The 25,970-nt window shown below is 32.9% G+C and overlaps 1 protein-coding gene and 1 pseudogene across 1 annotated transcript; both read left to right on the forward strand.

The window, feature by feature from the left end:
* Positions 1-7,318: 7,318 nt before the first annotated feature.
* UFM1 (ubiquitin fold modifier 1) lies at positions 7,319-21,688 on the forward strand. The gene is made up of 6 exons (XM_011385558.2): positions 7,319-7,670; positions 7,756-7,812; positions 11,731-11,788; positions 15,088-15,127; positions 16,298-16,330; positions 17,702-21,688. Coding segments are annotated over exons 1-6 (258 nt in total). The 5' UTR covers positions 7,319-7,668; the 3' UTR covers positions 17,770-21,688.
* A 3,861-nt stretch (positions 21,689-25,549) lies between these two features.
* LOC111734036 lies at positions 25,550-25,667 on the forward strand (annotated as a pseudogene).
* Positions 25,668-25,970: the final 303 nt, after the last annotated feature.

Raw genomic sequence — 25,970 nt, forward strand, 5'->3', positions numbered from 1 at the left:
ATATTGTTTATGCATACCTTCCCTCTAAGATCAGGAACAAGACAGGATTGTCTGCAATCACCACTCTTACTTAATATAGTGTTGGAAGTCCTAGGTAGAGCAATCAAGCAAGAGAAAAAAATAAAAGGCACTCAAACTGGAAATGAAGATATCAAATTGTCATTTTTTTGCAGATGACATGATTCTTTATATAGAAAGCCTTAAAGAGTCCACTAAAACATTATTAGAAACAATAAACAAACACAGTAAATTTTCAGAATAGAAAATCAATTGACGAAAATCAATAGCATTTCTACACACTTACAATGCATTTTCAGAAAAAGAAGTGAAAAAAATTTCTTTTACAATTACAACAAAAAGAATAAAACACTTAGGAATAAACCTAACAAAGTATGTGAAGGACTTATACACTGAAAACTACAAGACATTATTAAAAGAAATTGAAGAAGAAACAAATGAAAAAATAGTTATTTCATGTTTATGAATTGGAAGAATCAACAGAATTAAAATGACCTTATTACTTAAAGCAATATACTGATTTAATGCAACCTCATCAAAATCCCAATGTATTTTTCAGAGAAATAGAACAAAAAAACATCAGATTTGTATGGAATCACAAAATACCCTAAATAGCCAAAGCAAACCTGAGTAAAAAGAACAAGGCTGGAGGTATCACTCTGCCTCACTTCAAATTATACTACAAAGGTTTTAAAGAATACCAGATTTCATCAATGGTAAAATTATTAGATCATTTAAGACACTCAAAGCATATATCACTGTGTACTAGAATGAGAATAGAACAAGATGTCAGGAAACCTGGGAGAACTGTTTTGCCCACAAACTGATTGTATAATTTCTGGGCCTTGAATTTCTCACTGTAAATGTATCAGAAAAATATTTCAAAGCATTAGCAGAGGCTTTTTCTCCTTTTGTAACCTCTTCTTTTTTTAAACTTCATTACACTTTCTTCTGTTCAAAGATACTTAGACTCCAGCACTTCAAAGAGAAGCAAAACCACAGTAGGAAATGGAGAGCAAAATAAGATAATGCTAACCTTATAAATTGGAAAATATTATACATATTTGAAGGCATAATTTCTGATCCATCTACACTTTGTTTCTGATGCTTTCCCAATCTTTCCCAGCGAAGATGTTAAAATATTCTAGGCTGGAGAAAGAAAAGGAAAATGATAATGTTAGACATTGGAAATTATCCCTGAAAAATAGTTCTATTCTCTGATTCCTAGGAGGATAAAAACCTCCTAGAGAATTAAGAAATCAGAGGTAAGATACCTAACTCTTGCTTTCAGTGAAACCTAGGAAAACAACAAGGTCCCCTCCGTTCTGAGAAGGGAAGTACATTGTAATTAGTCAAGATGACCAAGCCATGCTGAGTTTCCTACAACCACAGAGTAATCCAACAGGGCACTTCTCTCATATTCCTGAGAGGACTGAAGACACCTTGCCATCGTTTAATAAGTACTGATGTTACTAGAGAACAATGAGATCTCAGAAGATGTCAGTGAAAATAAACTAAATGGGCATATAGACATAAAATGACAAAGGACTGGATACTATTGTTCTCCAAAAGCTTATATTTGACATACTACCCCAAAAAGAATTACATAGAGAGGAACCATGATGGATCTAGAAATCTTGATTTGACTAAGAAAAACTTGATTTGACAAAGAAAACTCAGGTGAACTTTGTAGCACTAGGCAGAATTTAGCTTGAAATAGGAGAAAGTGAGAGACAGAAAGACAGAGACAGAAAGAAAGAAAAACTAAATTATATTTTTAGTACACCTATGAGTTTGTGCGGTGAAAAGTTAGTATCTATTATAAAGGTATTGGTTTACAGAAATAAGTGACTCAAAATGCCTCCTTTTTATTACAAATATTTTAATGCTCCCGTGTTAATTCTAAACATAAATTATTAGATAATAAAACTGCCTACACACAGTTTTTAAAATCTGTATTATAACCTATATATAATATATAAGATAAATAAAAGTTAATTATAATAATTTGATACTTATTTTAATATTTAAGTTTCATATAATGTCTACACAGTGCAATAAAGTAAAACGAAGCAGTTGTAGTGAAGTGACTAATATCTGCACCAATATGTAAGGTCATCACGAAAGTGGAAATTCAAATGCTGAGAGGTAGCAGCTGATGACATGATTTTTCAAAAAGCTGAAGAAGTTCTGGAAAGTACCAAGAAAAAATAAAAGATAAATTTGTCCTTGATTTACTTTGTACTTTCATACCTTAAAAATACACAATTTTTACTGTTTTCCACTTTTTTGCATTTAGCATCACTGATCACCTTGCACTCTCCCCACTAAAACTCCAGTATCATTTCCAGCTATTTTGTTGCAATTCTTTTAGTTTTTGGAATTTTTAAATATAAACTTTTATTGAAATAAAATACATATAAAGAAAAGTGCACAAATCCTGAGCATACAACTTGATGCAATTTCAAAGAGTTAAGAAACCAGTATCACTGACCCCTGAACAATGTGGAGGTTAGGAGTTACAACCTCCCATGCAGTCAAAAATCCATGTCTAACCTTTGACTCCCCCAAAACTTAACTACTAACAGCCTACCTTTGACCAAAAGCCTTAGTGATACTTAAACAGTTGATAACACATAATTTGTGAAATATGTATTATATACTGTATTCCTCTGGTAAAGCAAGCTAGAGAAAAATGTTAAGAAAATTATAAGGAAAATACATTTACAGTATTTACTGAAAAAAAAAATCCATGTATAAGTGGACCTGTGAAGTTTAAACCCATATTGTCCAAGGGTCAACTGCATAATCAACATCCAGGTCAAGCAACATTATCAGCACCCATGAATTTCCTTTTGTATGCCATCCTAGTTTCTACGTCCCCACAAGAGTAAACTCTATCCTGACTTCTAACACCATAGGTTAATTTTGCTGATTTCGAACCTTATATATAAATGGTTCATTTAATTTGTACTATTCTGTGTCTGTCTTCTTTTATTCAACATTATATTTATGAAATTCATTCATATGGTTGCATATGGTAATAGATGTTTATTCTTGTTGCTATATAGTAATCCATTAACATGAATATATTACACTTTATTTATACATTCTATTGTTGGTGAATATTTGGGTATTCCCAACTTTGGTTGCTAGAAAAGAGTGCTCTTATAAACATTCTTGGACATATTTCTTGGTGAATATGTTATTATATTTTAGTTGGATATATTTCAAGCACTAGAAATACTGGGACATAGAGTATATGTATATGTTTACTTAAATAGATACTGTCAAATCATTTTCCAAAGTGGTTATACCAGTTTATTCTTCATCCAGTAAAGTGAGAGAAGTTTTGTTGTTTAAAACTATCATTTAGGTATTGTGTGTCAGGTTTTATACCCTCAAACATTCTAAAAACAAAAAATGCCCTGACAAATTTCCAAAGCACCTTTTAGAGACAGAACTCTCTACTGAGCTATTTGAATTCCTTTTAACATACTTTAAAATAATTCTACTATTATATGAGAATAAAAATTATCATATATTGCACAATATATGAAATCTAACTGACCGAAGTAGGAAAAACTATCTGTAGCATAATCATAGTATTTATAAGCAAGTAATCATAGATTTATGAAATATCATGTTGAAGAGTGTAGGTTTTGGATCCTGTCTACAAAGTTTCCAATTCCATCTCTGGCATTTTGCTAATTGTGTGACCTTGAAAAAAATCACTTAGTCTCTCTGAGTTTTAACTTCCTTATTTGTGAAATAAGGATAACAAAATTTCCTACCTCAAAGAATTGTCAGTAGTTAAGGATATGACTTTTTAACCTTTTGCAGTATTCAAACCCCTGGTTTTATTCTCAGACATCTGAATTGTTTCTTTTCAGCCACTTAAACTTAGGATGTTATTTAATTTCTATGTGCTACCTTACTGAAAATGGAATATTAATAGTACTAACCTCATATAGCTGTTGGAAGTATAAAATGAGTAAATATATATGTAAAAGAAACCATAATCTTGTGTTTGGAATAGATCTGCCAAAGGCTACTTTAATTTTTCTAGCAAGTAAAATTCCCATTAAAAAAATAATTTGCACATTATTTAGAGAGAAATTTTAACTATACAAGACTGGCAAACTCTTGCTTTTTATAATTTAAAATGCTTTCTTATAATAAAGGTATTTTACAAATTCTGCAGTTAAAATATTGCACACCTTGTGACTGTCTCATATTTATAAGGCTTATAGTCAAATAATGACCATCTTAGAAAAGCGCTTTTTTTTTTTTATTAAATTTCTCATTAAATTTCAGGAAATATTTGAGAATGGTATTTAACCATAATAACCAAGTGTAACACATTTAAAGCTGTAATCTCCTCTAAGGCCTTTGCCTGGCCTTACTAGGCTCTAATCTCACCTATATTCCATTGTTCCTGGCCTCGCAGGGATGTAAATACTCTCCAAACTTATAGTTCTTACCTTAGGATCACCGTAGCATTTCCATATTCCCATGTACTTCTGTCTACCAGATCAACTCTCCTTTTGCATATGGCTTCTTGTCATTGAATTATAACTGAGAGCTAAGGTCAAAGTTTAAAATCTGTATTTTTCACTTATACTAAATGTGTAACATTTAGTTACTTAGCACAAAATAAATCTTGATAAAATTTGAGTCCTTATTATTATCACTGCCCCAATTATATTAGTGCCCCCTTAGAGAACTGTAGGGAGAGGAAAGATAATAGAGGAAAAAAGTGACCTAATTAAATTCCAATAAATATATGTATTTATTATTAATTGGTCAGGATACTATTTGTATCCTGTAATATGATGTATTTAGAGTATAAGATTCTAAGATTTATATCCCAGTGTAAACTCTCCAGGATTACATACTTTAACTATCTGGTGATTTTAGTCAAAGTCATAATATAGTCAAATCAAGGTGGAAAAGTTAGTAAGATTTTTTTTTTGCATTCAAATCTGACTGTCTTCTATTTTATTTAAAGCTGGCTATAGAAATAACTGGTAAGAATTTTTATAATCATATAAGCAAATCTTTTTAATCCTTATGTAAATTTAATTTCTCTCAATTATCTTCTAATAATGAGACATTTATATATTTTTGCAAACAGAATATTGGTATGTTTCATTGACATTTTATGAGTTCTAATGTGCACTTCTACAATCATTTTTGTCTCTACATGATACTAATTGGATCCCTTCCAAAACATATTAGGCTATTTATACTGTTTGTTGTCTTAAAATGTTACATTTGCCAATTAGCTCCCCAAATCTTTTTGTTTACAATCATTAAATATACCTCAGCACTTAAACTTTTCAGTAAATAATAAGGTCCTTCTTTTGTTATATTTGCCAAATTTTGCTAAATGCCTTAGCAAAGTTAAAAAACCAAAATATTGAGTATAAATGAATCAAATTATAATTTCTTTTCTTGTTCCAAGAAAAATAAACTTGGCTCTAGAAATTATGCAGTGACTGAAGAAACAACCATATGGGGAGGAGAGTTAGGAAATTGGGGTGAGAAAGAATTCTAAATGTTGAGTAATAGGTAGTTTTCAATATCACTTAGGAACACAATGTTTCCCCCTTGTAATTTTAATATATTAAAATATTTTCTGAAGAGGCAGCAGATATAAGTACCTGAGGTTAAAACTGTCTTCACTACTTTTTATACATACAATAAAAACTCTCTGATCAAAATATGTATTTCTTTTTAGGATTTCACCATACGTTTTTATATAGAAACAGAAATGAAACTACAAAATACAAGATGCAAATTCTGTTTAAAAACATATGATATGTTTTTTAGACATAGAGATTGTATGTACTCTAATCTCTTCATTGTTATTTGACATCAGGTAAATACAGTTTTCTTCTTATTGCTATTCTCAAAAATCTTAGTCACACCAACTAATTCCATTGTTTCAGCTATTAATGCTATAATTTTCCATCCCCAAATCAATCAACATTTGCCTCCCTATCCTTCTATTTACGAAAAGACATATTTTTCAGTGAAGACAAGAACTGTGTTATGAGAGTGTTGGAATCTCATTTTCTTACAATCAGAATCAGCATTCTTTCTACAAGTAGAAGTGACCATAAAAGAGCAGTCTGCTGCAAAATTATGACAAAGATTAAATTGGTCTTTAGAATTCCCATTACAATTACATCTCTATTCCTCTATTAGATTTCTCTCCTTAAGAATGTAACATAATATTCATTAAAAAAAAATCTGATCTCTGCACATGCACACATAATGGAATATTACTTGGCCATTAAAAAGAATAAAATGTTACCATTTTCAACAACATAGATGAAACTCGAGGCCATTATGCTAAGTGAAATAAGTCAGATACTATATCTGACAAATACTATATGATCTCACTTATATGTAAAATCTAAAAACATAAGCTCACAGATATTAGAACAGATTGATCATTGGGGGATGGGGATGAATGAAGGGGCTCAAAGGGTACAAACTTCCAGTTATAAAATATATAAATCATGGGAATGTAATGTAAAAAAAAAAACCTTCATTTAATATTCTAAAAATTAAATCGATCTCCCCATTATTTTACTTCCTATTTCTAATATTTTTTAAAAAGGGCATTACAGACATTGTGAGAGGGCTGTTTATTTTCCAGATGCTTAGAATTTGTAATAAAATTTAGAAAACATGTAGTCTTCTCTCTCTGTACAAGAACTTCTGATTGTTAGATCCTAGTGGGTTGGCATCTACCTTTCTTACTCATCCTGACATTCCTCTTGTTTAGCTTCTGTGCTTGAAACATAGAATCAAAAGTGTGGTGTTATACTGAATAAATGTGGCTGATGATCAGCAACCTAGTGCTAATGCTAGACCACTAGGTTTAATCCTAGTAGACCACATAACATGCTATTGAAATCTCCTGTTAATGTATTGCACCTCCCAATTAGACTTCAAATTGCTCAAGTGCAGAGATCTTGTATTTCTCACCAACTTGATAACTCTCTTATCTGTAAAATTAAATATATAAGTATTTCAGAGTAAAGCGTGAAGAGAAAAATGAGATATCTAAATTATATAACAGAATTAGGCTGCTGGAAAAGCAAAAGACTGCTAATACGAAAGCCGGGTTAAAACTGCTTGTTGAGCCTCAGGGGAGCTTTTCTGCTCGCAGGTTGCCTTTAGCAATTTCCGAGAGCGCCCGCCCCGCAGTCCCGCCCACGTCCCCGCCCCTCGCCACGCCAGGCTCCTCACCCGCCCACCAAGTACACAGATTTGCGTCCCAGTCGGCCCGCTGGCACTTAGAGTCCTCTTGCCTATGCTCGCGCTTGTGCTGCCTGACAAAAATACGGCAGCAAATAACTGCAATTAGAGAAAAATTAATTCCATAGGATCCACATATTCTTATCAGAAATACAGTGCAAAATCAGTAACTTTTTGTATTTTAGAGGCTCCGCCTAGTGTGAACGTCTGAGACCGATTTTCAGGCAGTGTCTTGGACAACAGCAACTTTGGAGGTCCCCGGTTCGCCGAGGGTGACGTGGACCTGAGCGCGGTGGAGCGGTCTCCGGCACCGCGGCAGAAGCGGGGTTATCACGGGGCAGTTGGTGTGTGATCTCTGTCCTCACTGGCTCCACCATGTAAGTGTTTACCGACGACCGCCCTACTCCTTGAACCTGCTGCTGCCCGACCTTCTCTCTGACTCTTCCCCGCTCTCTTTCTCAGGTCTAAGGTCTCTTTTAAGATCACGCTGACGTCCGACCCGCGGCTGCCTTACAAAGTGTAAGTTGACCGCGGTGAGCCTTTTAGGTGGCGGAGCAGGTCTGGGCGGGGCGGATCCGGGCCTCCGGAACTACGCCCACCCTAGTGTCCTAAAGCCTTCCTCTCCCTGCGCCCCCGCTCTCCGAGAACCTCCCCGGTCCTTTCCTGTCAGAGGGCCCTGGCGCGGGGTTGCGGGGGCGTGAGGGGTGTGTGTGTGACCGGAACGTTGCTGCTGATTTGGTGACCTCCCTTCGGAACTCATTTGGAGTAGGACGACACGTCGACGGGCTCTAGGGATTACTGGAACCCTTAAACAACCCTTGTCAGCTCTTGATTTACTTAAAGTATTGTTACTGTCAGGCTTCTTATTCTTGTGCGTGAGTGACTTACCATCAGGTATCACAAAGTAATGAGCCTTAACTCATATCTTAACTATGTTGGGATTTAGTAAAGAGCGATTAGTAAATGGGAAATGCAGAAATAGGGCAGTGTATTCATGCGGGGCCTTTTATTATCCCCTAGCATTTAGTACGGATATAACCTATATCTTACTTAGATTCTCCATCTGAACTTTCTATGATTGTAGATAAACATTGAGATTATTGCAGCTGGAAGTCATATGAAAGGTAGCAAAGAGCAGGACTTCAGTAGGATTTTATGCATAATATTAATTAATAATAAATAATTACTATCATGGCCAACCTAACTGAACTATAGCAGCTGTTACCAGTCTCACAGACTTAGCTGTCTGTGACCCATGCAACGTCTAACTTTTAGCTTTCTTGATGGATTCATCTCCTGATGAATTTCCTTTCACATTATTTCAAGTAATTGCTCCACCTGTAAAATGTTATTTTTAAGCACTCTTATGGATAACCACGTTCTCTTATAGGTGATTTACTCTAATGTTTCTTCTATAAAAGTATTCCTTTTAATTCATGGATAGGATTGCTTTTTTAATCTATCACTGCTCTCTCCCCCATGCCTTACCCAACTTCTTTCCTTTCTATCCAGCTTAGAGTCCATGGTCAATCTTGAAGTCACTTTCTTGCAAACACCTTCAACTCTGGTACCCTCCTACCTCCAATATATTTCACTCCAAGAGCTTGGTGAAACACCAACTCTGAACTCAACCACTGAGTTCTCTGTACATACATACCTGAATGTCCCAGGAGAAAATTACACAATTAAGCTGATGGGTTTTACGTAAAATTCATAACTATGCTCAGTAGTACTCAACTTTGCTTGTTTTTATCCTCTGAAAGGATTTTTTTTTTAATTTATCTTCACATGTCTCACAGTTCCTTTCCCCAGTTCTCTCAATCCATCAGAGCAATTCTTTCATCTTTCCATCCATATCTATACACCTGTGTAATCTCTATGACCCTGTTAGAATGGAAAATGTGACTTTGCTCCTGTTAACAGCTAGCAGTATCACTTGGGCTCTGGATCTCATTTTTTCAGTCTTGATAGACTCTAAAGATATCCCTCTCCTCAGCATCTTTGATTCCTCCTTCTTACTGGATTATTCTCATTAATGTGTAAATATACTTTAGAAAAAAAGAGAGAAGGAGGGTGGAAGAAGACAGAGTAGGACAGCATCTGTATCTATAAGAGTGGCTGGAACATTGTACCAGTTCAATTAATATTGGTGAGTGAATGAATTTAATAGGCATACCTATTGTTTAGTGTGTGTGGTTGTGTATGTATAATCTATATATGGGTATGTGTGTGTATAAATATGCATAACATGCGTACCTGTGTATATAAAGGTAGCTATGCTGTTTCCTCTTCAAAGTAAGTAGTAACTACTACTTGGGTACTAATAAAAGCAACTCAAGATTTGTGGGGAAACATGCTTTAACTTTTTAATGACACTTTTCACTTGTCAAGAAGGTAAACATATACTTTGATAGAGAAACTTCATTTGACTTTCTAATATTGCTAACAGTTGAATTGTAGGAAGGATGTTTCAGTTCTAAATGTATTGTGTGCAATGTCAGATTTTTCATTTTTTTATGATTTTGTTTATTGATATTGCTACAGTTGGTGTTGCTACTATATTATAGAAATGTTTAAATCAAATATTCTCATATGTAAAGGATGAATTAAAAATACCCTTGGCTCTTTCAGTCTATTTCCAATCTTTCCAGTCATAATTTCTAACTCTTATTCTCTTCCCTTTCCTACTACCATCATCACTTTATAAGCTTCAGCCATCATATTCCAGAATTGACAAGAAGTCCTTTCAATCCTCCCTGCTTTTACACATGTTCTTTTCTGTGCGAGGAATGCAGTATTGTGACCACCACTTCTTGCCAAACAACACCCTTTAATAATCAAAATTTCACCTCTGAAGATGTCTGTAATTGTCCAGGGAATTCACCTCGTCCTTCTTCAATTTCCTATAGAAACTTTGTTCCTTTTCCTTATAACAGCGTTTGTCAAGTTATATCATAGTTCTGTTTATAAGAAGTATATATTTTAAAAAAACAAATTTTGCCAGTAATTTATTTTAAAAATTCACTTTAATATATGGAATAGTTCTCATTTTTTAAAAACACTAGTATAATGCATAAATGCCAAATTTACAAAATGTGACTGGCAAATACAACAAACGACAAATTCAAATCTAGATAAAGTCTATGGAGTCACAATGACTCCTAGTCCCTCTGTAATTTTCTGCCTTATAGAACATATATTAAAAAATGCTTTTATTTTATGTTTAATTGGATTATCTTTGGACAGTCTCACCAATTTAATATACAAGTAGAAACTTATTTTAATATCAATATGATTATCTATTTATGTGTAACAGGGACATTTCCATTCTCTAGTTCAAAAGTGAATTGAAAACCTAAGATTTTAGAAGTTGTCCTTTTGAGGACAAGTTCTAATACAGTGAATCTAAACTATAAATGTAATGCAGAAATATTTACAGTGCTATTCCTTTATAAACTATTACATTGCCAATTTATTAGATAATCTTTAGACAAATGACTACCCTGTGATGACAAATAAGAGAAATTTTGAAGAGAAATGTTTGTAAGTCTCTCTTCCCTACTTTGAAAAAGAATCTGTTTTTCTTTCTTTATTCATTGTAATATATTTTGCATTAGAAATATTCTATTTTTTATTTTACTTTTTTAACCTCTTCCTGTGCCTTTAGGTGTTTACATTGTTTGTTTGTTTATTTGTTTTAGAGTATAATGTCAATTCTTTTTTAGTTTTTAAATTGGAAAATTCATAGATTTGACCATTTATTAATAGTCTTGAATATACTTGACACCATACAAGTTAATATCAAAATCATGTGTCGCTCTTCAAAATGTTATTTCGGGTTGTATTAAGCCCTTTGTCTAAAGATGATGTGAAAGTTTTGTGGGAAATGACTTCACATTTTGCTATAGTTAATGCTCATTTTCATCCAGTCGGTCTACTATTTCAGACTTGGTTATTAAAAGTGCACAGAAAAGATCATTATAAGATTTATGATCTTGTGATATTTCTCAGGTAGCCTTCTTTTGTAATGAAAATGATGACATTCTTGCTTTAGATGAAAAGGTGTTTGGACTGGAGGTGGTAATGTGGACTGAAGACTAAGGAGAGAGTCAACTTTTTGAAATCCATCTCTGGAAGCAAGTCCATATGCTAGACCTGTTTGTACCAACGTATTAAAAATATATAAATCTGCACTTGTATAGGTTGTAAATTTTTAAGTGGAACTGTGGGTACCATCTCAGATATAAGGCTAATTGCTTTTTTTTCATTTTAGAGTTAATGAGTGTAGTGTGCAATCAAAATACACAAGCTTCAGACTCAAAAGATAAATTTGTTCAGGTCTGCTGAAATAGCCGATATAAGAGACAAAGAGCTTTTAAAATATCAGCTTTTAATAAAATCAGCTTTTTAAAAAATTCTTTTTAATTCTTCTTGCAGACTAAGCGTTCCTGAAAGTACACCTTTCACAGCAGTCTTAAAGTTTGCAGCAGAAGAAGTAAGTGTAGAAATTGGAACAACCTGTATAGAATGCAGTTCGGCAGTGTATTTCAGAAACTTTTAAATTTTGCATGCACTTTGACCCACCATTTTCATGTGGGTTCATGACGAGGTTTATGCTATCAAAAAATTAAGGTTTACTTACGGATATAAGTAGAACGAAAGTACTGAGAAATATAAGAAGAATGAATTGGCACATTTATTCAATGCAGCCATTGAAAAGTGTAAAGAAAATTTTTATTGAAATTAAAAAGGTACAGTCATATGTAAATTTTTTAAATAGCAATATGTCACTGTAGTTTACTACAGTAGTAGTGAAAAAACTACTACTGTAGTTTTTACTACTTTTGATTCTAGAATTACAATTTAAATATATTTTTCAAATTTTCTGTATGAGTATGGGGACTGTTAGTAAAATTTGTTTTTAAAAGTGTCTAGTTTTTTTAATGTTTGCGTTTTCTGTTTTTATGAAATAAAAATTTTCCATCTAAAATTATTATCAGAAGAATCTAAAAGACAACTCTTTGGATATGACACTTGAAAGAGTAGCTTGAGTGGAAATGGTACCCAAATGCGACTTGTTAGGCTTAGGGTTCCTATTTTAAATGTGTCTTTAACTATCTGTGTGACACGAGCAAGCCTCTCAATTTCTCTCTTCCTCAAAATTCTTAATCTGTAAAATGGGAATGTGTGGTTAATACCTGTCCTTTCTATGTAGTTAAGTGATTTTGAGTAAAAATATAGCATCTACTGAAATCTTGTGAAGGTAAAAATGTTGTATTACAGAGTCACTGAAATCCAAACGTTTTGGTTCACAATCTTTAGAAAAGTTTATAGTCATGGAAAAATAATTTTGGTAACTAAGTAAATAAGCCAGCTTAACCCGCAGTCCTCTGTAGATAAGTGATTAATGGAAAAATCAGCCAACTCATCAGCACTCATGTAGCCCCTTGTAAACTATTGTCAGGGACCACCGACATAGTTTATTGCTCATTCAGAATTAAACTGGAAAGTGAAAGGTGTCTTATAGTCAGTTTTGATCTATTCTTTGTGCAGAAAGCATAAGTAAAAAGGTGGGAAACAAATCTGAATACAGCATCATCATTACTTTTTGCCACACCAAGCACTTGCAAGAAATATTCCTGGTCTGTGGCGTAGCAGATACTATAGTTTTCCAATTTAAGAAGTAGATCTGTACAAGCTATAATTAATATTTATTATTACATTTTATAGTTGTTTTTAGTTTGTCCTCTGTAAAGCAAAGGCATTGATCTGATCTTGGTCTTCTACTGCAACATAAGAACATCCTAACAGACCCGCAATAGAAAATAAACTAACAAACTTCATACAATTACAGATATAAGTTTTAATAAAACATATAACTATTGTGAATCATGGGTGTTACACATTTAGAAAGGTTACGACTTTCAGGCAACAGGGAGAAGGCCTTTCACAAGATGACATTGTAGAATCTTTCAATGATAACAAGAGTTGACTTGACAAACCCAAGAGCCTGTGGATTTAAATCCCTAGTAAAATCCTCTTAATAAAAATAATAAAACTCCCCAATACACGGCTAGGTTAATTTAACTAGTAGTGAGTTGTCAAAAGCCTGAGAAGAGCCCTCTCTTAACATGCTAAAGTATAAGACTTAGGGATCTGAGGAAAAAACTAAATGAAAACTGAGGAGCATAAAATACATTTTGCATTCAGGAGAAAACTTGTCAGTAGTGTAGCACAAAAATAATAGGATATTATTTTACATCACTAGTGATGCTTCCCCAAATCTTACCTTAATCATTGCTTCTATATTTGAGAAGAGAAAAATCCTATCAGCAGTTGCTTTTAATTTTTAATGTTCATAAAATATGTTGTCACTATATGGCTGTGAACAAGAAAATACTTAGCTTATCTTAAAATGGACATAATCTAAGGATAAGACTAGAAACTTTGTAATATTCAAGTTTTAAAAATAACATGTCCTATAATTAATTTGGGTATTTGATCAAAGTTTTTCTAAGCATGACAAGGTTTATTTAAAATTCTTAAATCTTTAAAAGGACATTTACAACTAAGAATGTACCATATAGACAATAAAATTATTTATTAGGTACATAATCCTGTAACAAGTAATTGTTCTTATGCATAATTCAGTTCTTATTTTAAAATGTGATTCTTTGAATCATAAAATAAACGTTTGGTTGTTTTTATCAACTATGCATATGTGCCCATCATAAAATACCTAGAGCAGCATTTCCAAGAGTATTATTCCCACACTACTAGAACCACCAAAAAGAAAAAGAAAAAAAAAATTCCATGAAAAACTGTGATCAATGGCCAAAAAGTATGGGGAATTTTTAACTATTTCCTTCTTGAAGTTAAATAAACTGTATTAGCAGCATATTGAAGGATTTTAAAAAGAATACTAGTGTAATTTAGTGTTTTCTAAGCTTATATGATTACAAAATTTACTATAATATCTATAAAACTTGTCATAGTATAGAAGTGCATAATAAATATTTGTTGGATAAATTAACTGAAGACCTGAATACTCTTGGACAACTGCTAGTCTTTAGAGCATTAAGAGAAGAATTTTACCTTTTAGCTGCCAATAAGTTCCATACTACATTTCATTGATTTAGAAAGCACATCTTTTTACAACATCTCTGAAAGTAGATCAGTGGAGTCTTACTATCACTTTGCCATCTGGCAGTCACATAATTGTCTAGCTGACATCAGCAAATACTTGAATTCAGTAGTTAGTTCCCGGTAACATAATTAGACTGTTGCCATCCCGTGATATTTAACTCAGCAATACATTAAAGGAGAATTTGAGGAAAGAAGATGAGCCTTTTTTGGCCTCCCATTAAACACAAGAGAGCTATTGTTTGAGCTTACTATGTCTACGAAGAAATTTTAGTAATATTTTAAGCAATTGATTTGCTTTTATTTTTGCTTATATAACATAATTATATATGATGAAAGTAACATGTCTAAGTCTGAAAGAGTAAATATTGAGTTTGTCATAGAGTCATCAGTAGTGTTTTTTGTTTTTATACTATGTAAAATAAGGTGCATTTTGCAATCCATGGTGTCCTACATACAGTGAAATGTATTTAGAGAATATTTTTTTAAAGCAAATTACGATAGCTTTTTTTGACGATGTTACTTACTCTAAAAGATAAATCACATTTTAGAATTATAGAATTGATTATATGTACACCATCTTTGCTAAGCTAACCATCTTTTATAGAGTATGTACGTATACAAAATTAGTTTTCTTTTTCTCCCCTTTAGTTTAAAGTTCCTGCAGCCACAAGTGCAATTATTACCAATGGTAAGATTTCATTTTAAAACTATTTATTATCTCAGAACTATATAAATTATTTAAAAGATTTCAAATTAATTAAAATTGACTTAAATATAAAAGTCCAAAATGTATATCAACATACATGCTATGCATAATTGTAAACACTGAGTCAAAGTTACTGTCCATAATTAGCTTTTTTCAGTTTCTTTGGTATAACATTTTGTAATATCTTATGTCCTTATCACTTCATTCCCTATTATTACTGAAAATAACTTTTTTCTTTTAACAAATTTTTTTTAATAGTATTGGTAAACGCTCTTAGAATTTAGGAAGTTAAGCAGGAATGTACATTTGCTATACTCTGTAATTATTTTCTTGATGAAAACTATTTCTTATATGCTTGCACTAATGAGGATTTTACTCAATTAGGTATATAATTTAAATTCTGAATATCTTAAAATACGACTGTTAAGTTTGATGGAACTAGCTATATGAGAAAATAACGAAATAAGATGAGGAGTAAGATGGCAGTGAGGGCTTAACTGTTTTTCAGGAATACAGAGTAATATTTATGGGCGCTAGTGAGTGGTTCCTGCACAGTTAGGATAGATTGAGAAGATGGATTTAATGTGCAGTAGCATGATATAGTTTAGATATGACAGTTTCTTACACTAAAACATTATGCATTCTGTCACATCGAAGTTTTTCTCTAGAAGAAAACTAGCCTACATTCTAGAAAGTTTTAAATTCACAAATGAATAGCTGTTAGGAACGTGCTTTGTAAACTTCTTATGAAGTGTCAGTGAAACTTGAATTATATGACCAGGCTCTCCTGGCCTTAAGATTTTTATACAATGGAGCAATATGTAAATGATTAATGACATATCTAAGGTGCTCTTGGTTATGTTTTTCACTATGTATGACATAATAAAATACAAAACTATCTTCTGTAGGCTGTATCAGGATTATTGCATTGACAGATGTTCTTATCTAATCTGGCAGTGGATGTGAATGTACAATAGTAACAGACTTCAGCAGATAATTTGCCCAAATGATTGCCATCCGTTCATGTTCTTAGATTTAAGTTGTTTAACTTGTGCCTATTTCACAGTAGCCCTATTTAGGCCAGTCTCTTGTTACTAGTAAACCATTTTAGCTTAAGAAATAACTTAGACGATTTTATAATTTATTTTCTAGATGGAATAGGAATAAATCCTGCACAGACTGCTGGTGAGTATCTGTCTAAAACTCATGGAAATGTGGGTGAGGCTGTATATGTCAGTCGAACTAAATACTTAATTCTAATTGAACCGGATAGAATTTTAACAGGATAATAGCTATTTTTTAGGGATTTTGTAGCATTATTTACCTATGTCTCTGAATAATAATTTGTTTCATTATATGTATCAATTATGCATGCTTTTGGCTACAGAAAGAAAACTGGACTAATAAGTGTTAAAGATTTTTAATTAATAATCATAACAAAAAGTCTGAAGATAAGATTGTACCTTTATGGGAATAATGGTTTTGACCTACCTCATTAGATGTTTGTGAGGTGGTACATGTAAAAAGCTTAAAAGTTTGCATTATCCATAGTAAGCATTCAATAATTGCTAACAATATTATTATTTTAAAGAAGTACTCATTTAAACTTCAAAGGGCTTAGTCCACACTCAGAGCTAACCTAATATTATACAGTGCTGTATGTTGATGTCCTAACAAAAAGGCAGGGTAAAAGTAATCTTAAACTTTTTAACAGATAGTTTTTTTCAGATGTACCCTTTTAGGCTTATAATCTAATTATAATCTTTTGAAATTAAGCATGTTCGAATATAATGTTAACCTCAATTTTGAACAGTATTTATGTTTAACTTATGTTTAAAGTACTTCTGTTTTATAATAAAATTATATTAGCCTCATAGATCTTGGGATTGAAATTAAGCCATATAGAAAATGTAGAGGGATTCAAAATTGTAAATTTTTTAAAACTTAAATCATCAGTATTTAATTTTATTAAATTAAAAATGTTATTCATTGAAGATCATGAGGCATTTCATTATATAGATAGATGCCTTTAAACTTAGGTTTAAAAGCTTTTGTTTTTACTCTAGAAATGTTTAGCAGTTTATGTTAGTTTGAATTAGTGCTTATTTTAACACATTGCCTGTTGTGTTACTCTTAAAAGTTGAAATGTGCACATCATGGGACATAAAGTAAAATTCTGTCAATTGAATCAAAATAGGTCAGAGTGTCTAAACTTTTGTCACTTGTGATAATTTAGATTAATTATTATTTCTGTCCTTTGGTATTGGTATATTTAAGCAAATATTGATGGTTAAATTGATTTACATTGTTATTTGCTGAGTATATATGTTAGCATTTTGTGGCTTAATATTCTTATTTAAAACTTCAGGCATATAGTTGGGTTATGAAGATGTGAGTGGAATAAAAACAAGTCTTAAACAGCATGAAATTAAGTTCTGATGTTTGTGCTTTTGTACCTACTTACTTTATTCTACTATATTGTGTCTAATTGTTGCACTGTTAAGATAACTTGTTGTTTTGTAAATACCTAACTTTATGTTTTGTTTGTTTGTGTAGGAAATGTTTTTCTAAAGCATGGTTCAGAACTGCGAATTATTCCTAGAGATCGTGTTGGAAGTTGTTAATATCTGCTGCTCGGAACATAGGATTATTTTTCAGAATAAATCTTGATATTGTTGTAAAACTGAAATCAGGCATTTAAAATACTATGAAAACATCAATAGTTGATGAAATAATGAAAGAGCCAAAAAAGTCTCTGCCTCTTCTTGTTATACCCACTCTGCATGTGAAGGGGGAGTGCTTATGCATTGAGGAGGACACAGGATCTTAGTCTTTCTTTCATTGCTACCTCACAGCACATGCAGCTAGTTCATTGGGATTAAATGGATTATCCAACTGTGTTTTATTACTGGAGGATGCTTCTAATAATTCTGAGAACATTTGGAAAATTAAAATTTATTGAATCTTCCTATTTGTCTTTGAGTTAAAAATTTTAAAATGATTATCGATCATCCATGGCAGTTTGCTTGACAGCATCTGACTTGCAGACTCAAAAATAGTTGAATACTGAATTATATGTCATTTTTGATAAAGGATGTAAACATGTAATTGAATACTCAACTGTCTTAACTTTTTATCATTTAGGTTTTTTTTAAGTTTCAAGCTTCATGTGTTCGTATGAATTTTGATTGAATTATCGAAGAGCCAAAAACTGAATTTTTTGATATAGCCCTTATGTGTAAAATTGCTATCCTACAGTTTTAACTATAATCTTGCAGAATCCAATAGTTGTAATGGTAAGAACTGAAATTAAAGTAGAAGCATCCTTTGCTGAGTTAAGCATTCCCTTTTTAGTCTCTTAGTAGAGCTTTTAAAACAGGAATCCTCAACAAACATTGTCTTTCTGAGGATAATATTTCTAAATAGCATTCAGGAAGAGAGTATTGTAAAGAAGATCTGAAGTTCACAGCAAAGCTCAAGAAAATGCTAATTGGAAATGCTGATTAATTATACTCACTGAAGTCAAACATTTAGGAAGTGTTAAGATTAGTCAGATGAATAAGAAGCCAGTTAAGGGAAGATGGAGAAGCCCAGATTATCAAGTTTCTAGTAAGGAGGAAACGAAAGAAAGGGAACGGAAAGCTGTAGCAAAGTGTCACGGAAAAAGCCAGCAGGATAGGCAGAAGTGCAGAGGCTATGTGGGGAGAACTGAAGGAAAAGAAAATAGGCTATATTGTAATAAAGAGCAGAAGGCAATTGGAAAAAGCATAGTCCTTGTCAATGTACAGATTTCAAAATTCCCTTTATGAGAATCTAAAAAGTGATATGTGTATATGTGTAAGGGGTGATTTTATATGCCCTTACAGAGATCAGTATCTATGTAAATCTTTAAAAATGAAATGACAGCTCATGGTGGTTCAGAACCCAGGCTCGATTTGCTGTATTCTAGATAGTGAGCTTTATGGAGGCAGGCCTTGTGTCTGCCTTGCTCTTTCTAGACCTGGAAAGGTAGTAGGCTTTCAGTAAGTACTTGCTGAATTATTCACGAATAGAGTATCTCTAAGACCAATTTTTATCTTAGCATGTTTCAGTATCTTCCCTGTCATAGGCTCTAGGTTCACTGGAGAAAAAAGTATTAGGAAATGCAACAAAATCAGCATCTGAAGGGGGACATTGATAGTTAAGTTTAAGAAATTATCCAGATATTGTTTATATATTTGACAAATGAGCAGCAATGTTCTGAATTGTAAAGGGAGAAAAATCTTTGCTGAGGTAGAAAAATATACTTAATGATGTTTGGGGAAGTTTTTATTTTGATAAACAAAATTTGATGCTCAAAGACTCCCTGATCCTTAACAATATGAAGCCTCAGTTAACCAGAAATTTATGAATACCCATTCCCTGAAGTTTTTGTTTAATTTAGATTTCCCCCCACTCTGTTTCTAGCACAAAATCTGCCTGCTGTGTTAAATAAATAAATTTATGATGTCCTATACTTCAAAGTAATTTGTTCTTTGGTTTTGAAATTTTTATTGTAGTACTTAAAAACATTTTCTTAAAAAACTAGACATTTCGTTAAGTAAACATGATATGTAAGTTCTTTGTGTGGAATATTTTGAAGTATTTAGTTTAAATGCATTATTGACAATATCTTATGAAAATACGTTGTTATACCGTAAGCCATGTTTTCTACACTTTTATTATTAAAGCTTTTAATCAGAATACCTATAGAGCCAGCTCATAACAAATGCAGCAAAAAAAGAAAAATGAGCAAAGGTGAATAATAACCATTAGGTCATGGAATGAGTCTATACTTTCAAATGCCAGTCCTATTTCAGGAAAGAAAAAAAAGTTTATCATAATTGTCTTGGCTAGTTAGTCCCAAAGCTGGCTGATTATCCAAATCACTTAGGGAATTAAAAATAGATTTCTGCAAACTACTCCTAAAGTTCAGATTTATTAAATCTGGAATAGTGTATAAGAATCTCTTTACAAAGAGCAGTCCTGGTGAGCTCTTTTGTGTAGCTGGGTTTGAGAATGATAAGGCCAACTTTTTCATGTTATAGGTGAACAAAATGAAGTCTAAGGGGTCAAAGGAACTAGCAGATGTTATAGAATCTTGGAAAGTACACATATCACTGCTTGGTTCTCCAGTATCTGAGTAAATGCAAAGATGCTAGTTAATTGTCTCACTAGTAATAAAGCTGCCTTTTAAAGTGTTTAAAGTCCAATAATTTTTTGAATATTTTATTTCTTAAGATTAGTTATTTGAAAGGAAAGTCAATGGGGAGAAAGTTTCATTTAAGCCCCCTCTTTCTGAATTAAGATATCGAAAATATCTACCATGTCTTTTTACCTAAGGACCTTGAATATTTGTGACTTGGAAGCGTTAACATACTTTAATGGAGCATTAAATATACTATGAATTAGGTGAGTGCATATTAATATTCTCAAGGCTATTTATAAGACTGCAAATTACATATATATATATGTATACGTGTGCATATATTATGACTTACATATGCATGTTATGGTTTATGTATGTAATTCACACATGTATGCCTTTTATATAAATATGTGATTTATATATGTAGCTTACCCAAAAAATGTATTAAGTATCTCGTGTCAAGTACTTTGATACTTTCACTTCACAGTGCGAAAATATCCCCATTTTACAGAAAAAGAAACTTAAAGAGGTTGATAATTTGAAATTCAACTCCTTGTTTGACCTTGGTACTCTTCACATTATACTAGGAGAATTTTTCAGTATCTTTTTTCACAATATACTAGGTCTGTGTTGAATATTTTAAAAATGTAAATGAAATGTGTAAGGCTTAAATTCTCATTTTAGAGTACTGAATATGTGTATCATGATCATAAATGGCATTACTTCTGAATATATGGTATAAACATGGTAAAATTATATAGGACATTAAGTAATAGCCAGTCAAATAAAGATAATTATGATTCTGGTGCTACTACATAGGTTGGCATAATGGAAGTAGGACTGACCCCATATGTATTGACCGCATCAGTTCGTTTTTTTTTTAATTTTATGTATCTTGCACCTGCAGCTGCAAAGATTAGTCCCCTAGTAACTTGCTTTTCCAACTAGACTGTTACTCATAAGGCTCTGCACTACAGAAATTATGGAACTACTCTCTGATAGTGTTAGAGATAAATCATTATTTAAACCAGGCTATTTAATTGAAAGAGACATTCTCAAAAGGCTCAGTCTCTCCAGTCTTATCCTCATCCTCCAAATTGCCTAAGCCAAATATTTGGAACTTACTAGATTTTTTAAAATTTTTTCTTAACCATAGCAAATGAATCAAAATTCTATTGATTCTTTTTGCAAAAATATATCTTCTAGCCACCTCGAATGTCTAATTAAAGCCCCTGTCTTCTGTTATATGCTGTTATCAAAGCTTTGGATATATTTCATCTTTCACACTTGTTGAACTGAGCTTTTTGATGTGGAGAGATGATCGTGTAGTTCAACTTGTCAAAATCCTATTGAATAAAAATCTATACTTTTCACGATATGAGGCCCTTCGTGAACTGGTCTTTGTTCAGAATCATCTGTTAGCACTACTCTTCCAGTTTCCTTCTCCAGTTCACACTGCAGCTACCCTGAACTACGAATAGTATCTTGATGTGCCATGTCCTTATGCCTTCATGCCTTTACTTTCTCCACTTGTCCGCCTGGGAAAACTAGGACTCATTCTTCAAGTTCAAAAGCCCTTGGGCCTTTCCTCACTCCTCCCAAGCGCAGTTAGGTAGGTGATCAGCTGTCTAACAACCATTGCATTTGTACATTCCTCTATTATAGCAATTGTTAAATATAGAATTATAATATTTGATTTAATGTACAAATTTTATAAAAGCATAAGATGACAAATGATTTCCAAATGCCTTGCCTATAATAGATACTCTAAGTACTTTATAACTGAAAGACTACATAAAAGAAGGAAAATTTTGAAAATTTCAACTATTTGAGACTCATATGAAATAACTCCTTCAGCCAGAATATTTGATTAACCAATTTACTCATATTCCTTACCATTTTTTGTAGCAAAGCGTTTACTGTCTCAGACATTAAAAACATTCTCCCACTTTTACACAAATTTATATTAAAATTAGCTATATCATGGATATTGCTAAATACGAGATGAAATATGAGTAGGGCTCATTCTCTTCATGGGCACAGTACTGGGCACAGTCCTATGCACTTTACATACATGATTTAATTCTTAATATGTTTAGAAAATACTAATGTTGACTTCTTTTTACTGTTAAAGGAAGACAAGATTTAGGTTAATGTGTCCAAAGTTAAAATGAGATTGGCTCCTAGGTACATATAATTAAAAAGTCCACCCCGCCGATCGTTACATTCACTATCATTTTCTTAGATTTATATTGAAATATTTTTCAAAAATTAGGAAAGGATACTTCTGTAAGGGTCCTCAAGCTTGCTGTTGAACAGTTCTGTGATCTCACTTTGCTTGAGAATATTTAACATTCAATAATCTCCATAAATACACCTTTAGACCCTTTTAGTAAATACACATTTATAACAGACAGAACTGCGAGCATTTGAAAAATAGGTTTATGGCTCCATTGTCTGCTTTGCTATATAGAGGATGTTTTGGTAATTTTGTCACTGCATACAAAACACTGGCTAAGGTTAGCTGACAAACGCAGAGCCAATTTTTGGCATAAATCTCTGATTTTCTGGCAAAACTCATTAGCAATGTAAAAGCTGTTATTGAGAGCATATTGTGATGACACATTATGTCAATATTTGTTTAGCTGAGTAACACTGGATTTAATAAATTCTTAAATGCACAATTCTCAACTGATGAGCTATTTTAGAAATAAACTATGTATTTGTTGTCACTACCACAAGCATTTTGATATCTTAAGTGGAGATGCTAGCTTTTCTGATTTTCTAGATAAATGGATGGATGGAATAGGGATTTTTGAATTATCCTCAGATTATCCTCAGATTATGTAGGAATGAAATAAAAGACAATGACTAAATAAATGAGTGAATCACAGAGGTCTCGATCCTTTGTGACTTCTGCCATAAATCTGTATTATCTGCTAGACTCTTACTCAACATTGTCAGTTTTGCAATAGTATTAGAAGATACTTAAACAAATATGTTGAATTAGTAAGTCGCTTTTGTTGGTTGGTTGTCTTCGTGTGTGGGAGGGATACACTTGGCACTTTGAGCCTTAAACTTGAAGTCTTATAGAGGAATAATCACTGTTAACATCTTTCTTACTTAAAAAGATGGTTCACATGAACAACTAATATTTTTTGAGTGTTTACTATGTATCAGGCACTGTTTTATGTGTTACACTTATTTAATCCTTGTCATGGTCTATGAAGTCAATAATGTTTTTTCATCATACTTTAAGAAGTTGGAACTGTCAGAAAGGATTGGTAATTTTTCCAAGGTTACACAACTTAAATGCAGCAAAAGTGTAAATCAAGCTCTACCTATGAAGCTCCAGGGCATATACTTTTAGCAGGTATAATACACAGCCTCTCTGAATGGGGCCCTGATCAATTGGCCTAGTTCAAAACTCAGAATGCTGGTACTTGCAACTGTGCTACCTCTTCTGTCTCTCTTAATTCCTTATTCATCCTGACCTACTGTCTCATCCTTTCATATACCTTAAAGCCATTGAGAAAGAGTGCCGGGGTGAGGGTTGGAGGGGGGTGACGTAAATAGAAGCCTCTACAGTTACATCCATATTTCTTCATATTCATCTTTTTGAAATTCTCTCATTCCTTTTATTCAGGCATTTATCAAGATTACAAAGATGAATTAGACCTGTTCACTGCCCTTCAAAGTTAAAAGTCCTGAGGCTTGAGCAGCAGTTTCTAATTACTTTAACCATCTTTCATAGGTCTCGTTGGCTTTTCCCATGGGAGTTTGTCAGACCTTTTGTTTAAGGTTTGACAAACCCCCATTACTGCTTTCAACTCACAAAACTTTAGCCTACATTGTATAATTCAAATGGTGTCTACTAAAGAGCAGAGGATCCCTGCCTGAGGTCAAGGTCAATTAATCTGGAGATTGGGTGAGAAACCATAAGTAGAGCAAAAAAGGCAAGATTAGGAAGCAAGGTAGTGACCTGAAGAAAGTGACAAAAATAGGTAGAGCTTAGAATTCAGGAATGCAAATGGAACTAAAAACTAAACTGGAAGACTGGTTAGGAATCAATCTCATGGGTAATGGAAAGGTGAAGGCATAGTGAGTATTTGGGGGAATGAGGTAATAAGAGAGGCAAAATTGGTGTAGGCGTGTCTCAGAGTGTTCGGAAATAAGAAATTTAATTTGATATAACTGTCCCAGCTAAGAAGCAGGAGGTAATCTGAAGTCAAGGGCTTGATCTGTTCAATGCCTCTTGATGGGAGCTAAAGAACCACATTAAGAAGATGCTTAAATAGGTTTAATATAGTATAGTGTGGTGTCAGTAAGAACAGACACAGGTGCTGGCAAATACTTTTTAGAAACTTTATCAGATTAACAATGTCTTCAAATTAATTTTTCACTGAAACTGTTCTTATAGCAAATACTTAGAGTGACAAAGTTAGTGTCAATGAACAATATGTCTAAAGAAAGACATACCAATTTAAAAATGTAACCCTAGTATTTATTTGCTAAGGCCGCTGTAACAAAATACCAGAAACTGAGTGACTTACACAACAGAAATGTATTGTTTCACAATTCTGGAACCTAGAAGTCTAAAATCAAGGTGTCTGCAAGATTGGTTTCTTTTGATGACTGTGAAGGGAAGATCTATTCCAGGCCTCTGGTCTTTCTCTTGTGTCTGTTCACATCTTTCCTCTGTATGTATGTCTCTTTGTTCAAATTTTCTCTTTTTATAAGGAAGCCAGTCATATTGGATTAGAGCCCACCCTAATGACTTCATTGTAACTAATTACATCTATAATGACCCAATTTCCAAATAAGGTCACCTTCTGTGAGGTACTAGAGTTTAGAATCCAATACCATTTTTTTGCAAGGGGAACACAACTTATAAGAGCCCATCTTATGCTATTAATCAGTTGCAGTTTTCCAGATAAAGCTAAATACATGAATTACAAAATGTGTGATAAAGTTAACTACATGAATTACAAAATGTGTCCTAAAAAAGCTTTGCATGTGTGATTACAATTCTCAAATCCAATCATAAATTTAGGAATAAAGCTCCATAATTTTAAGAGTCGATTGAATTAGAATAAATGGAAGGGGAAATAGAAAGTGAAATGCATTACTAATCCTCAGCTTTCACTTTATTTTTTACAATTTTTTGAAGCAACTTATTTATTTATTTCTATTAAGTTTATTGAAGTGGTATTGGTTAATGAAATTATAGGTTTCAAGTCTGCGGCCATGCCACCCTGAACAAGCTCAATCCCGTCTGATCTCGGAAGCTAAGCAGGGTCAGGCCTGGTTAGTACTTGGATGGGAAACCACCTAGAAGACCAGGTGCTGTAGGCATAAAAAATAAAAAATAAGGGATTGTAAGCTGACAAGGTCCTTGCAATCTGTGAGGTCAACGAAGGGTTGCCTCGCCTAAAAAAAATAGGTTTCAATAATATGTGTATTCACTATACAAAGTTAAATTTTCTTCCTTTACCCTATACTTGACCCTCTTTACCCTTATCTACCACCCACCCCTCCTCCCTTTCCTTCTGGTAACCACAAAACTGTTGTCTGTGTCCATGAATCTGTTTGCCTTGTTTGTTCCTAACTTTCACTTTAGCCTCTCAACAATCCATTGCCTAGCACTGATAAGCAGCA

Source organism: Pteropus vampyrus, unplaced genomic scaffold, assembly GCF_000151845.1.
Source record: "Pteropus vampyrus isolate Shadow unplaced genomic scaffold, Pvam_2.0 Scaffold737, whole genome shotgun sequence".
NCBI lineage: Eukaryota > Metazoa > Chordata > Mammalia > Chiroptera > Pteropodidae > Pteropus > Pteropus vampyrus.

Coding starts and splice junctions, on each gene's coding strand:
- UFM1 (XM_011385558.2), top strand. Junction 11,789..15,087: donor TAAAGTTTGCAGCAGAAGAA/GTAAGTGTAGAA, acceptor TCTCCCCTTTAG/TTTAAAGTTCCTGCAGCCAC. Junction 16,331..17,701: donor AAATCCTGCACAGACTGCTG/GTGAGTATCTGT, acceptor TTGTTTGTGTAG/GAAATGTTTTTCTAAAGCAT.